Genomic DNA, 14,446 nt, shown 5'->3' with positions numbered 1-14,446 from the left:
GGTGAGCCCGAACTGTGACGAATAAAACATTCAGGGCCGGTTTCACCAACCTAACTAAAGTTAAGCTTAAGTTATAGTTTAGAAAAAGCTTAGCTAAGATCAATTTAAGATTTTGCTCAAATTTCAGTTTCACAATTCACACTTAAGTATAGAAATTCAGGCAGGTTCTTACATTCACTTCCGAGTGAATTTGAGTCGGATTTGCGTTCAATTCAAATTGAAGGGTTGAAATTCACTCGGAAGTGAATTGCAGAACCTGCCTGATTATTTCATTCTGAAATATGGTAGCACCGCAGCGAAAGGCTTTTCTACGTACTTTCGAACATCGTACAGTTCCATAAGTAAAGTAACTCTTCTACCGTTTTTCCTGGCAGGCTGTAGATGTGTTTTTGGTTAGTGTATTGGTGTTTTTGGTTCAATGTGTTAGTGTATTTTAAATTAATTGTGATGGAAATTTAAAAAAAATTGCAATAGAAATGAAAGAAATTGTAAAAGTAAGAGCAAATGACAAAAAATAGGTGACCTCAGCTGTATGCATGTTTCGGCAATCAGCTGATATGTTTTTACTTAGGAAGGTGTACGATGCTTTTGAATCTATCCAAATCATAAATCATCTCTTTTGGCAATCTTAATCATAGATTCTATCGCGTATTCCTCGGACTAATGCCTTGGTTATAATGGCCGGGGCGAATAGTAACAAATCGCGGCGAATTCGTAAGGATCTATTGATTTTAGATTGTTCCGTTTTACGTTACGTTTACGTGCATTACAACCATTTGCATTCATTTCCCATACAATAGATAATTAAGTGAAAGTTCACTCCGTTCCGTAACTTCCATTATAACCCAGGCATAAATCTAGGAAATATGTCAAAAAATAAAAATTCGCTCAGTACGAGAGAGTAGCACTGAAAAATACCGGATCGCTTTCTAGTAAAAAGGGTAACTTCTGACAACTTCGACATAACCTTCAAATTTTGCTTATTTTGCAAGTAACCATACTCAGCTCACACATGTAAATAACTAACAAGTAGTTGAATATTTGATAACATGCAAAAGCCAAGTACACTTCATTTGTTTACAATTTGGTTGTCAAACACACTTTAGTTGATCGTTTGACACATTTAACAGTAAAAAAATCTTCGGACTAAAACTGGTGACTGCTGACAAAGAGAAGGCCTTATTTGCTATCTTATTTTTCTCCCAGTTGCCAGAGAACCGAGTACGATATCGATTTGCAGTCACATCTGGTTAATTCTGATAAAAAAATTTTAAATTCTGTCTCATACGGATTCACAACTAATCTGCCTTATCCTGAGTTTCACCCGAAAAAAAATTCACCCGAAAATTTGTAATCTGCCCATAGTAAATATATGGAAATAAAAAGTGAACCAGTTCGGGGAAAATGAAACTCATGATAAGACTGAATATTTTATACTTCCATTCACTGTTTTCGTTGATACTCCATAACTTAAATATACTTTTTAAAAACACTTCATTTTTCACAATCTCTTATCCTCAGTTTCGCGTGAAAAAAAATTCACCCGAAAATTTGTCATACCCCCATAGTAAAACCATGGAAACCAAAAGTGAACCTAAGAACTAAGTCGCCATTATTCGTGACTTAAGTTGCACTATGAGTGGATGAAAAATTTCCGGGTTATTTTTTTTTCGGGCGAAACGGCGTAAGGCAGATAAATTTGTATTTAATCATTGTAAATTTTTTCATCCGCCCTTAGTGAATACATATAAGTAAAAATTTAGCGATTTCGGGCGAAAATTAAACTCACGATAGGGCTGAATATTTTTAAAGAAGTTTTTAATCTTAATTTTTGTTGTCATCTGGACTATAAATTTTTCACCTCATTTTCGCTCTTAATATATTTATTGGACCCATCTGGCAGCGCTCTATTTCGCACACGACACCGAAGGACTGCTGCGAATTTGTTCAACCGTAGAGAAAGGTATGGAATATTCTGCAATTTTTTGCTTCTAAAAAATGTAAAAATACGAAAATCCATATAAAAACCATATTGAAGGTCTGCAGAAAGCAAAAAATTTAAAAAAGTGTGGAAAAGTTGTGAAATTTTGTTGAAATAGTGAAAATAAGGTCGTCTTGGGGGAAGTGAACGAGCAAAAAGTGTTCAGACGAAAAAAAGAGATACGAAATACTACCGTAAGCAGATGAGTCCCCTATGCGGCGAGAGCGAGCAAGAAGGCAAGAACGAGAATTGGATTAAATAGAGAAATCGTCTGGTTGGATAAGAAAAACAAAAAAGGCAAATCAACAAATATATAAAAAGAAATACAAAATGTTGAAAAAAAAAAACAAATTCGACTACGAATGCCACAACAAAGTAAAATAATAAAATATGGTAGAGCAGAAATTACGAGCTGGTGAAAAAACGTAGAAATGGTGACCACAAGTAAAAAATAAGCAAAAGTCTGGTGTTGCGAAGAAAATTATGATATACAAATTAAAATTTACTTTCTAATATATATAGGATTTTGTTTTGTAGGTTTAAGAAGTGAGGAGACTAACGCATAGCTTTTGAACGCTGTAACAGTTGAGTACCGATATATGCCATTAAAATGGAAATTCGGGCAAGTGGGTTGTGGGTTCTGCAATAAGAAGCTCAAAGACCTTAAATGGTATACTAATTTAGTGATTAGACATACATATTACCACTAATCTACAAATAGTTACAAGAAAACTGTGCTTGAAACATAGCTACTGCGTATAAAGCTGTGAAAAGCTAAATCGCGCTGCGGGCGCCAGATGAGTGGGTGCAAATATGTGCGTATTTCACCATCAAATTTCCGGCCTTTACTCGGTGCTTTGTTATATATGACGCGGTTTGTACTGCGCCGAACTGTGTTAAGTTGTTGCTGTTGAAGCACCGAAAATCATATTTTATGACCACAAAAGTAGCTCCAAGATTTCCGTGTCTATAAGTAAACTGTTGCATAAAAAACGGCAAACACCCATGTCAGCGCAAGTTTACTTAAAATACATATTTTAAAAATCGTATGTTGAAAATTGTATTAACCGACTGATTTTTACCTTTCTTCTATTTGCAGTGTAAAAATATGCATTTCAAGATGTCGTAATTAAGTAGGATATGGATGCTGCATCAGAACTTAAAATTAATCCGACAACAAAAAATTTAATAACATTGTAAAATAGATTTGTATAATAATCAACACTTCATATACCTACATCATATATCTTAAATCACGTCAGTGCACAATAACAAAAACTATCATAAAAAACATAATAAAGCATAATAATTTCTGTAAAAAAATACATAAAAATAAAGAAAAAAATGACCGAGAAAGAAATGCAAGCACACGATTTCGTGCGGCGGCGTAACTGGTCGCGTGCCGTTTCGCTCTACGACCAAATTTTAGCGCAAATCTCGGCAGCTGCTGCCGCCGCCACAATCGCCTCCGCCAATGGCAACAACACCGCGGGTAGTAACAATAATGCAGCATTGGCGCGTTCTCAAAAAGATCGGCAAATTGCCTGTCTATTGGGCCGTTGCGAATGCATGCTAGAGCTGAACCGCTATGAGCAGTGCCTCTCTGATGCGCGCAAAGTGCTGGCACTGCTTGCTGATCAGTCGGCGGATTGCTTGGCAAGTGTATCACGTGCGCGCCGTTGGCTCGTACATGCGCTATGCAAGCTGAAAAAATACAATGTAAGCAAGATTTTTGTATCTTAACAATTCTAAGTTCTAAAGTAAGATATTTTTCTCCTTTTTGCTTTTATGTAGGAAGCTGAGCAACTGCTGCGCGAGTGGATCGGCGAATTGAGCGGCCAACAAAGTTTTTTAGATATTTCCAAAACACTGGAACGATACAAATCGATCATTCAAATGATTAACGGGCACAAGTCCACACAGAAGATCTCACAATCGCGTCTTGAAGACGAAATGTCCATATTGGATACAAAACTTGATCATTGGGCTACTAATAATCTGCCTTTGGACAAGTATAGCAAGTTGCTGAGTAACAAAGGACTGAAGAAGACGCGTGAGGGTGGCAGCGAACGCGGTGGCGGTGATGGTCGTGGTAACGGTGGCAATAACTCTAATAATATTGGAGGCCCTGGTCAACATAATGGCTCTCTAGGTAGCGGTGGTGGCAGCAGTAGTATAAGTAGTAGTAGCAGTAGTGGAAGTGGCAGTTCTACAACGATACTGCAAAAGACAACCGATCTGTTGGCCGCGATAAAAGTGACTGGCGGCAAGCATGGCATACCAAATATAGGTGTAGCCGCCGAAGAGAATGACAATGCCACTTACTGTTCCTACTGTGCTATTAGTTTTGAAACACGTAATGAATTGCGGCAACATTGCCAAACTGAACGCCATCAGAATGTCATCATGTCGTACGAGGGTAAGTCTGTACATGTATTGATTTTGATTGTGATATTTACTAGGCATTGTTTCTATCTCATATTATCAGGACGCGATTGGAAGTGGAGGCCACCACCTCGCGGCTACACATTGGATTCATACAGCTTGTGCGAGGCGTACCAAGAATCACAGACGTGCCATTATGGCAATCAATGTGTTGAAGCGCACGGACAGGACGAACTAAATGAGTGGAAAGAACGCTTCGAGTATAGGCGTATGCGTCTGCAGAAAGCCAGTGAAAAGGAGCTCTATGGCAAGTCGTATACAGAACAAATATTAGACCGGTGGATACAAGCTACGGCACCCGAGCGCATAATGTGTGAGAAAGTAGATGGCGTGGAAGTACGTTGCGAACAAGAATTGGTAACGAGCATCAGTTCGAAAAGCTCGAAACGTGAATGGATTTTTGTGTTGAAGTCATCTCGCGTATTGCGGGCCGTTGCATTGTTGCAAGATGCACATCGCAATCATTTCGCCATCACAGGCATTAAAGTGGACAGTGCGGCGACTATTTTCGATCTAAAATCTAATCAAGAATGGGTATCTGCAACTCATAAGGTGTCGCCAGGTGGAAAAGATTCAATGAAACCAGGAGGAGAGTTCAACGATACAACGCTGTCGGGGCATATCAATGCGACAACTGATGTGCAAACCTCAATGCTGGAACACAAAGTGACTATAGAATTCCACACAGATATCTATGGTACTTTTCGCCAAACGGTATGCTTTGACTTGGGCACCGAGCCATTGCTTGTGCAACAACTTTGTGTCGATGTAGTACCCGTTGGTGATGCCGAGCGGATTGAGGAGATAAAACGCGACATCATCAACAGTTCGGTAACACGTTGGGATATATCCAATACGAATTTAGTAAAATTCGAGACCACCATTGGTACACATCTGAAGACTGAAGCCTATTTGAATGATCTGAAGCACGAAAAAGAGATGCTCGAACGGTATCCTTGCCCACGCGCGCAAACATTCACGTTGACGCAGTCTACTATTGTTGAGAAGCGTCTCACTCAGCATAACTATCGATCTCGCATACATGAATTACTGTATGTGGAAGAGATTGCACGTTACGAGCAAATTGCGCGCTACAACGTGCGCACAAAACTGACTGTGACATCCAATTATATACTGACGCCAGCGGGCATGGCCACTAGCACAGCTAAATTTTCACTTACGGGTGAATTATTTGCATTAATGCGGCTGGGTAAAGACATTTCGGAAGATACATCAGCTGGACGTTTGATACTGTCAAATTGCTCTAGCGTTTATATAAGTGCTCCCGAAGAACTGCACGTACTAAAGGATCGGAAACGCAATGTTTATGAGGCCACCATCGAAGATAAGGGCAAGAATGTGATCTATCTAAAACTATCCGCCAAATGTGTGGATGGCATGAATTTGAAGGCTGACACCGAAATCGAAGTAGACATACAATTTCAACTGAATCGCTTGCCGTACTGTGAATGGCACAATGCAGTTGATAAAATAACTGATTTCAAGATAATATTTCCTGCCACAGAAATTGAACCGAACATACCGTGGACACCAAAAAAGCAGTGGTCGGATGCTTGTGAGCCAAAGTTAAATGCGAAACAACGCGAGGCCGTTAATGCCATCACTACATCTCTAAGCATTAAACTGCCGCCCATTTTACTGATCGGTCCATTTGGCACTGGTAAAACATATACGCTTGCGCAAGCGATAAAGCAGCTTTTAACGCAACCTGAAGCAAAGATTTTAATATGTACGCACTCGAATTCAGCGGCTGACTTGTATATTAAAGAATATTTGCATCCGTGGATTGAACAGGGCTTAGAGGAGGCAACACCTTTGCGTGTGTACTACCACAAACGTTGGGTTGCTACCGTAAACAGCGTGGTGCAGAAGGTAAGTTGGGGGGAGTGATATTAAAACGTACTATTTCTGCGGGTTAGGAATGACTTTGGTTATAGCTGACCAAGAGCCTAGGCAGACGCTATCTCTGCCTTGTACAAGACCTTTAGGCTGGGTTACTCCAAATCCTTCTCCTACGGGAATCCTCTCCGCTTACACATCTCGAAGCTTCCTCTTCCATATGAGGGAGTTTCACTGCTCTGATTCGAGAGAAGCGGGAACTGAAGACTTGACGTTTCGCCTCTGGTGTGGGTAAGCTTTAGTAAACCGTGATATACACTCGGGGGGACCGTGACCTTAATTGAAATCCTCCTGTGAGGCGACTGTCTTAGTAGTGTTGGATTTGGCAAAGGCCTCCCTTACAAAGTTGCGCCCGCAACGAAACACTCTCGAGATACACGCTTATCTCTGGCGCAACAGTGTTAGCAGCAGGCTAAAATCCTACTTATCCAGACGCGATGGGTTTAAAATTCTTGACAAAGAAACCTAAAATTTTCGATTGATTTATAATAAAAAGTTCTCTCAACCTTGTTTTTATCATGCTCTTAACTCTTCTTTCATCTTCTCTTTCACAGTACTGCATAACGGACGGCGCCGGTAATTTTCGTCGGCCCTCTGTGGAGGATATCAAAAAACATCGAATAGTTGTAGTAACTCTCAGTATATCCATGGAACTTGCCAATCTCGGCCTACCCAAAGGCTACTTCACACACATCTTTCTCGACGAAGCCGCACAGGCTATGGAATGCGAGGCCATCATGCCTTTAGCGCTGGCTAACGACAGCACACGCATTGTCTTGGCCGGTGATCACATGCAAATGAGCCCTGAACTATTCTCTGCCTTTGCAAAGGAGCGCAAGCTGCATATTTCGCTGCTCGAACGTCTATACGATCATTATCCCTCAAATTTTCCATGCAAAATATTGCTTTGTGAGAACTATCGCGCCCATGAAGCCATTATTAAATTTACATCTGAACTGTTTTACGAACAAAAACTAATCGCTTCCGGCAAGCAACCACGTCACGAGCGTTTCTATCCGCTGACGTTTTTCACCACGCGGGGTGAAGATGTCCAGGATAAGAATTCAACAGCATTTTACAACAACGCTGAGGTGTATGAGGTAGTAGAACGCGTGTCGGAGCTTCGTCGCAAATGGCCCATCGCTTGGGGTAAGGTAAACGATGCCAGCATCGGTATAATGACGCCCTACGCCGACCAGGTGTTTCGCATACGTTCAGAGCTGCGCAAGCGCCGCATGGGCGGCATATCTGTGGAACGAGTACTCAACGTGCAGGGCAAACAATTTCGCGCTGTCTTCCTTTCTACTGTGCGTACGCGCGCCACTTGCTTGCCGCAAATGATGAACGCCCTTGTCGGACCTGCCGGCATGCATCCAGGCATGGGCGGCGGTCCCATGAGCGCGCTGGGTAGCGTGCCTGCAGAAGATACGGACTTCGGTTTCCTAAGCAACTCCAAGCTGCTAAATACTGCGATTACACGCGCACAGAGTTTGGTCGCTGTGGTTGGCGATCCAGTGGCGCTCTGTTCGATCGGGCGCTGTCGCAAGGTATGGGAGCGATTTATCGAAATATGTGACGAGAACAAATCGTTATTTGGCATCACGTGGTCGTACTTGCGCTCGCAATTGGACGGTGTAGAATTGAAGCGCGGTTATGTGTTGAATCCGCTAGCGCCCGAATTTATACCGCGCGCCATGCAACCTGAAGCGTATTTGCGCGATCAAACAGCCATGTACTTGATGGGTGCTGCGGCTGCTAACGCTAGCAATCATCACGGTGCACCACATCCCGGAGCGGGTCCCCATCATCCAGGAGGTCCATTGCCGCCACACGCTGCCGGTATGTTGGCCGCTGCGGCTGCGGCAGGCGCTGGCGGCGGCCCAGGTGGTACGCAAATGCAACCGCATCACGCCGCCATGGCCGCCGCCGCCAACCATCAACAACAAATGCAAATGCAGATGTACGCGCAGCATCCTGCCGCTGCAGCAGCCTACAACGCAGCCGCAGCCGCGGCAGTCATGATGAATCAGAGCATGGCCGCTGGAAAAGGTGGTGCTAGTGGACATCATTTCCCTGGCCCCGGACACGGACCGAACCACATGAATATGCGCGCGATGGGACCACATCAGCCAGGTGGCCCTCAGCAACAACCAGGGCCGCCGCCTTCGGGACCGCTGGGACAGCAGTATAATATGCGTGGGCCCCCGCCGCCACCATCTGCCGTGCATTTACCACAACCGCCACCACCCGGTACCACTGGTCCGCCGTCACAATTCGCCGCACAGTACATGCCGTGGCAACAAGCACAACAACTTCGTGGTGGCCCACCAGGCAGCGGTGGTACAGGAGGTAACTATCCACCACCGGGTGCACAGCAGCAAGGACCTCCACAATCACAAAATCCGAACGCTAGTCTGTGGGGACCGCCACCGCAGTCGAATCCGTGGAGCGCGCTGCCTAACAAGCAAGCACAGATGCCGCCACAACCGCCGCCAAACAGTATTGGTGCCGGCGGAGGAGCACGTCAAATGGGGCCACCGCCACCTAATTCACAGCAACAACAGCAGTCGGGCGCGGGAATGCGTGGCGGTAGCGTGCCACTACAACCACCACCGCCTAACGCGCAACAGCTACGGGCCAACTCGAATGACATGGGTTATTTGACGAAGAAGGGTTATGGGCCGCATGGCGCACCGATTGGACCACAGCAGCAGCCGCCACCACCGCATGGCTCTTTTGGAGCGTACGTTGGTGGCAACGCGCCACCTCCACCGCCCAGCCAATTACAATTGTTGAATCAACGCAATTTGGGCGGAGGCATGCCAAATGGGCCCATAAGTCCACTTGATCCATATATGCAGCGAGGACAGGGAGGGGGCAGCGCTCAGGCCGGTGCACCGCAATCATCAACAAACTTCTTTGGTGGAGCTGGCGGTGTGAATAACATCTCTGCTCTGGGTAAGGATAGCAAAGACTTCCAGTTTCTTAACAATGTGCATATGCCGCAACTGAATTTAGGCGGCAGCGGCGGTGGCGGCAGCAGTGCTGGCGCCAATAATCTTTTCCAACCTCCGGGCGCTTTGCAGCCACCGGCGCCAGGCAACAACAAACAGCAATCGCCTTCAGCGCCGCGCTTCCCCCAACCGCAGGAGTATGCAGCGCTACTGCCACCAAATATGAGCATATATGACATGGCATTCGAGCCGAAGGAATCGCAATACAAGTGGTGCCTCAAGTTGCTCGAAACACACGGCCAAGAAGCGGTCAACAAATTCACCGAGGGTCTGGGACAAGTCTTGAATATGCTCAACCAACAACAACAGCAACAACAGCATGCCCAACAACTAAACGCACGTGGCCCACAAATGCAGCCACCACCACCGCCGCCACATCTGAATGTCAACCAACTATTGCCGCGGGACCTAATGCAGCAATATATGCTGCCCGCTTTGATGGGGGGTGGCAATAGCGGTGTGGGACCGCAGCCACCTATGCAACAGCAGCAACAACAACAACATCAGCAGCAGCAACGCAACAGCCTAATAGGTAGCGGCATGCATCACACATACCCCATGAACCCGTTGGCGGCCGCTGCTTTGAGCAACCAGCAAGGACCACAACAGCAGCCACCGCCGCCACCTTCTTTACTTCCGCCGCCCACAGACGAGACACCGCCTCTGGATGGCATAAATTTCAATCAGCAAATTGATTTGGCCTTTAACACACTGTTGAATGGGAACAACGCACAGCCAATATTGCGCAATCTCTTCAGCAACACTAGCAGTCGCGGTACAAACGCCAACAGTCTAATGAATGGTGGTGATTTTCTGCTACCGTCCAGCACGTCGACATCTTCATTGGTCAGCACCAGCACTTCGGCATCTGGCGGTGGATTGAGTGGCGGTCTTGAGCCGCCTGCACAGCAACAGCAAATGAAGCTGTTCCCTGGCTTAGGTGGTGGCGGCGGCGGCAGCGGCGTTGGTGATTTGGGCGGTGGAAACATTTTGGTTTCGGCATTACAGCAGCCGTTGTTAAACAGCATGCAAAAGGGGCCGTTGTTTGCGCCCATGCCACATCAGCAGCAGCAACAACAACAGCACATGCATAGCCAGCCGCCGACACAGCAACAACAGCCCCCAGTTGGTGGTAGTTTCTTGGGAGGAAGTGAGTATATATTCATTTCATTTATGTGATTTTTCCATATTTTTTTCATGCGGATTACGAAAAAATTTAACATTTCAACCAACATTACGTAGGCGGAATTTACCAAATTCGTTAGAAAATTAAAACTTGTGATAGTTGATTTTACGTAAAAAACAATTCAAAATAAAAACAGAAATCGTTTCTATCGAAATTTCGAAATTCGTACATAAAACTTATAATAGGTACGGTTGCAATATCCGATATTAGTTCAAAAGTTACAAATTAGAATCAAAAGTCATCCCTACCATAACTTCAAAATTCGAGCACGAGGCATTGGATAGTCATAATTAGTACAATTGTATAAACTTATCCTAAATCTTAACTTGAATCATGTGTACTGTTTTTGATAGGCGATATTAGTTAAAAAAAAATATATTAAAAAAAAAAACCGAAGTGCACATAGCCGATTTTCAACAATAAAACAAAATGTGTTTCCGAATAACGGAAATTTCTAAATTCGAAATTCGAACTGAAACATTTGTATTCGTATGTTACATTTGATAGCCGATATTATTGAATACAAAAAAAAAAAAACAAAGTAAAAACAGAAATCATCCCTACTGATATTTCGAAATTAGAGTATGAAATGTATCTATTTCTGAATAATCAAAATTAGTTTAAAACAAACCACTTTGGGTTTATGAACCATCCTACAGAAATTTTGAAGCTGATATCATTATTCAGGTTCAAAATTTTCGGAAGTTGAACATGGAACATAAAGTAATTTTATGAATGATTGGAATACGTATCTAAGCTCGCAAATTGCTGCTTTGAAACAAAAATCATCCCTACTAATATATCGGAATTCGGACTTGAAACATAAAGGCTGCGTTTCTTTATACATTCCGGATAATCCCATTTCACAGCCGGAATAAACAGAATGCGTTTGAAATAGACGTCAACATATCAACAAGAACGTTCTAAAGAATAAATAAAGAAAAAAGTTTATTCCAAACGTTCAGACTGAATAAAGAAATGCAGCCAAAGTATGATTTTTGATAATCGAAATAAGTTCACAATTCGGCATTATAATCAAAAATTGGCAATATAAATTTACGAAATTTAAACTCTGAATTTTTTTTCGATATTTAACTTGGAAAAAAAACGATTTTGAACTTTGAAAGAAATTTTCCAAATTGAATTTAAAAGAAATTTTTGGAAAAATATCAACGATTTTGTAACCGTAATCATTAACTTAGTGCATAATATAATTTTTTTTTTTAATTTTCGAATCAGGTTAATAAACTAGATGTCCTTTATATCCATTAATTCTTCTTCTAATAAAAATTGAATTTCCCTCAGATTCCTTGTTAAATAGCAAAGACTACTTGCTGGGCGGCGATGACAGCCTATTGAGTGGTGGCTCAAGTGTGCCACTGTACCGACGTCAGGCAATGGGCAACGGCAGTTTGAACAACACTTTGAGTAACAGCATTAGTATGAGTGGCAACAGCGCTGGCGGGAATAGTCACAGCCACAGCCACAACAGCAATCACAGCAACTACAATAGTGTGAGTGGCCACAGTGGCACAGGTGGTGGAAGCAATGTAAGCGGCCATCTTTTGCCACCACCTGACAACATACTTACCGGAGGCACTACTGACATACTGGCCGGGTTGAATACAAGTGCAAGCAATCTGATCGAAGCGCTATTCCAAACAAACTCCACAACAAGTTCTGCCCCCAGCTCGGTATCGAATAACACAATTACAACGACAACTGGGCTAGAGCAGCAGCAACAACAACAGCAGCAGCAATCAAGCGGAGGCAGCAACAGCAGCTCATTTCAGAAGATGTTTAACAGCTATGACATTTACGGCTCGTCCGCAGCGACGGCGAAAAAAATATGAATTGGATTTGTTCATGCGCGATCATCAATTGGGAGTTGGTGCAGGTGGTAGCGGTGGCAGTGGCGTTGGCGGAGTCGGCACTGGTGGCAATGTTAGCGGTGGTAATAGTGGCGGTGGTGATGCACCACTTACCAATAATCATCACACGCATTACCACAATAACAATGCCGATAATCGCAATAGCACCACTTATGCAGCAGTGCTAAGCCAGGGTCAACATCACCAACAACAGCAACAGCAGCAACAACATCATCAGCAACAGCACCATCATCAGCAGCAGCAGCAACAACAGCATCACGCAGTACAGCAACAACAACATCACAACAATTTCCATCATCATCATCCATCACATCAAGCTGAACCGCCCACTAGTGGCGTGTCATCTGCCGCGTCTGGTGGTGGTGGTGTGGCTGCCGGCAGTGGTGGAAACGCTGGCAGTGGCGGTGGTGGCATTGAAGTAGAAAAGGACCTCTTTGCAGCCATACGCGAACTAGGTCAAGGCACGAATGGATTCTATAATTATTTTCAATAAGTCGACATTTGCGGCTAGCTGTTGCTGAACCGTTCCGCCGAGTTTATATTTTCATATTTTCTCTGGTAATAGCGATGATTTGTTGAATTGTTGCGTACAAGTTCAACACTGCTTCGTTTATATGCCGTAAGCATAAACGATATTCGCTGCACAGCGTCAGCGATATAATGTATGAGCGTTGAGGGTACGATGCGCGTTGTGATGCAAATGTTTTGCTGGTGCGCAGTCAGTGTGGTGGGTGGTTTAATTTTTCTTTTATCACAATTAAAACATATAAATATCTCATTCTTCTCCACCATTTACATTAAAATAATTTTCCATTTAGATAACTTTACCATTTTGCTTAGTTGCCAACATATGTAAGTAATTTCCAGCTACAGTACAATATTCCACCAGTCTTCTCTCATATTGTTCCCAAGTTATATCTGCTCATTTTTTATATGCATAACGCACCTTACTCGTCTTCCTTCCATCTCAGAGCAATTTCGCTATTAGTTATCATTGTATATGTATTTTTATTAGTAATTTTAAGTTTAGTTTATCGTTTTTCAATGAATGCGAGTATTAAGTTTATTATTTAGTTTAATTGTAAAGCCTAAGGCGAGGAGGGCATGAAAAAGAGATTAGAAGTTGCCGTTATGTTTTTCTTATTTTTGTTTTCGTGGGAATCTCACGCGGAGGAAATGTATTTAAAAGAAATAAAATAAAAAAAAAATCAAATTAAAAATTATTACTAACCGTGCATTTCTTTTCAAAAACCCGCAGATACATCTACGTAAGGGAACGACTTTTTTTTTTTAAATACTAGCACTTTTTTGTGCGTATTGAAACTTCTTTTGCCCCTTTTTCAACTTACCACCAATCTTTATGGTGGAGAGCCATTATCGACCTCAATCACTGAATTGTCTGACTCCTGTGCATATTTTGTAAACACGCGCTCGCCGCCCTTAATATCTAATAATACCTAGTTTGTAGTTTAAAATATTGCATATTACGTATATTATATACTTGAAAGAATAATAGCAACAAAAAAAAAAGAAAATGAAAAAAAAAACAGTTGAATTGTAGCAACGTATGGAAATTTTTTAAAGTAGCGCTGAGAGAATCGAGGTTAGCGGAAGTTGGTCAATGGCTGATGAGCTTTTGTACAGCGACAATTCTCGCTTTGCCCTCTTTTTGTCTACCACAATACATGCTATCTTATACATATATAAACATTTATGTATGTATAAATATATACTATATTGATGTATTTATAACTTTAAAAATAATAATATGAAATATACATAGTATATATAATAGTGTATATGTATTGAATGTGAAATAATTAAGTAAATATGTATTTAAATTAGTTTAGCATGATGACGTGGAAACACAAAACACACTTTCTATGCAAATAGAGCGAATGTGTATGTATTGTTAGTGCAGGCAGCGAACATGAGTAAAAACAGGCTTGCAAGTTTTTAAGTGGAGGTGGGATCGCGCGCGCAATAGAAGAGAAAAGTTGGCAGCGCT

General features: G+C 42.6%; 1 protein-coding gene across 1 annotated transcript; it reads left to right on the top strand.

Moving 5' to 3' along the window:
* The first annotated feature begins 2,421 nt into the window (after positions 1-2,421).
* On the top strand, positions 2,422-14,111 carry LOC118738836 (probable helicase with zinc finger domain). Its single transcript, XM_036469842.1, is given in 7 exon segments — positions 2,422-2,565; positions 3,081-3,700; positions 3,776-4,400; positions 4,470-6,319; positions 6,901-10,510; positions 11,852-12,387; positions 12,389-14,111. Coding segments are annotated over 6 exon segments (7,539 nt in total). The 5' UTR covers positions 2,422-2,565; positions 3,081-3,325; the 3' UTR covers positions 12,932-14,111.
* Positions 14,112-14,446: the final 335 nt, after the last annotated feature.

This window comes from Rhagoletis pomonella, unplaced genomic scaffold, assembly GCF_013731165.1.
Source record: "Rhagoletis pomonella isolate Grant_MI unplaced genomic scaffold, Rhpom_1.0 Rhpom_scaffold_00005, whole genome shotgun sequence".
Taxonomy (NCBI): Eukaryota; Metazoa; Arthropoda; class Insecta; order Diptera; family Tephritidae; genus Rhagoletis; species Rhagoletis pomonella.
Note: the sequence above shows the minus strand (reverse complement) of the source record. Positions and strands in the feature narration are given on the sequence as shown.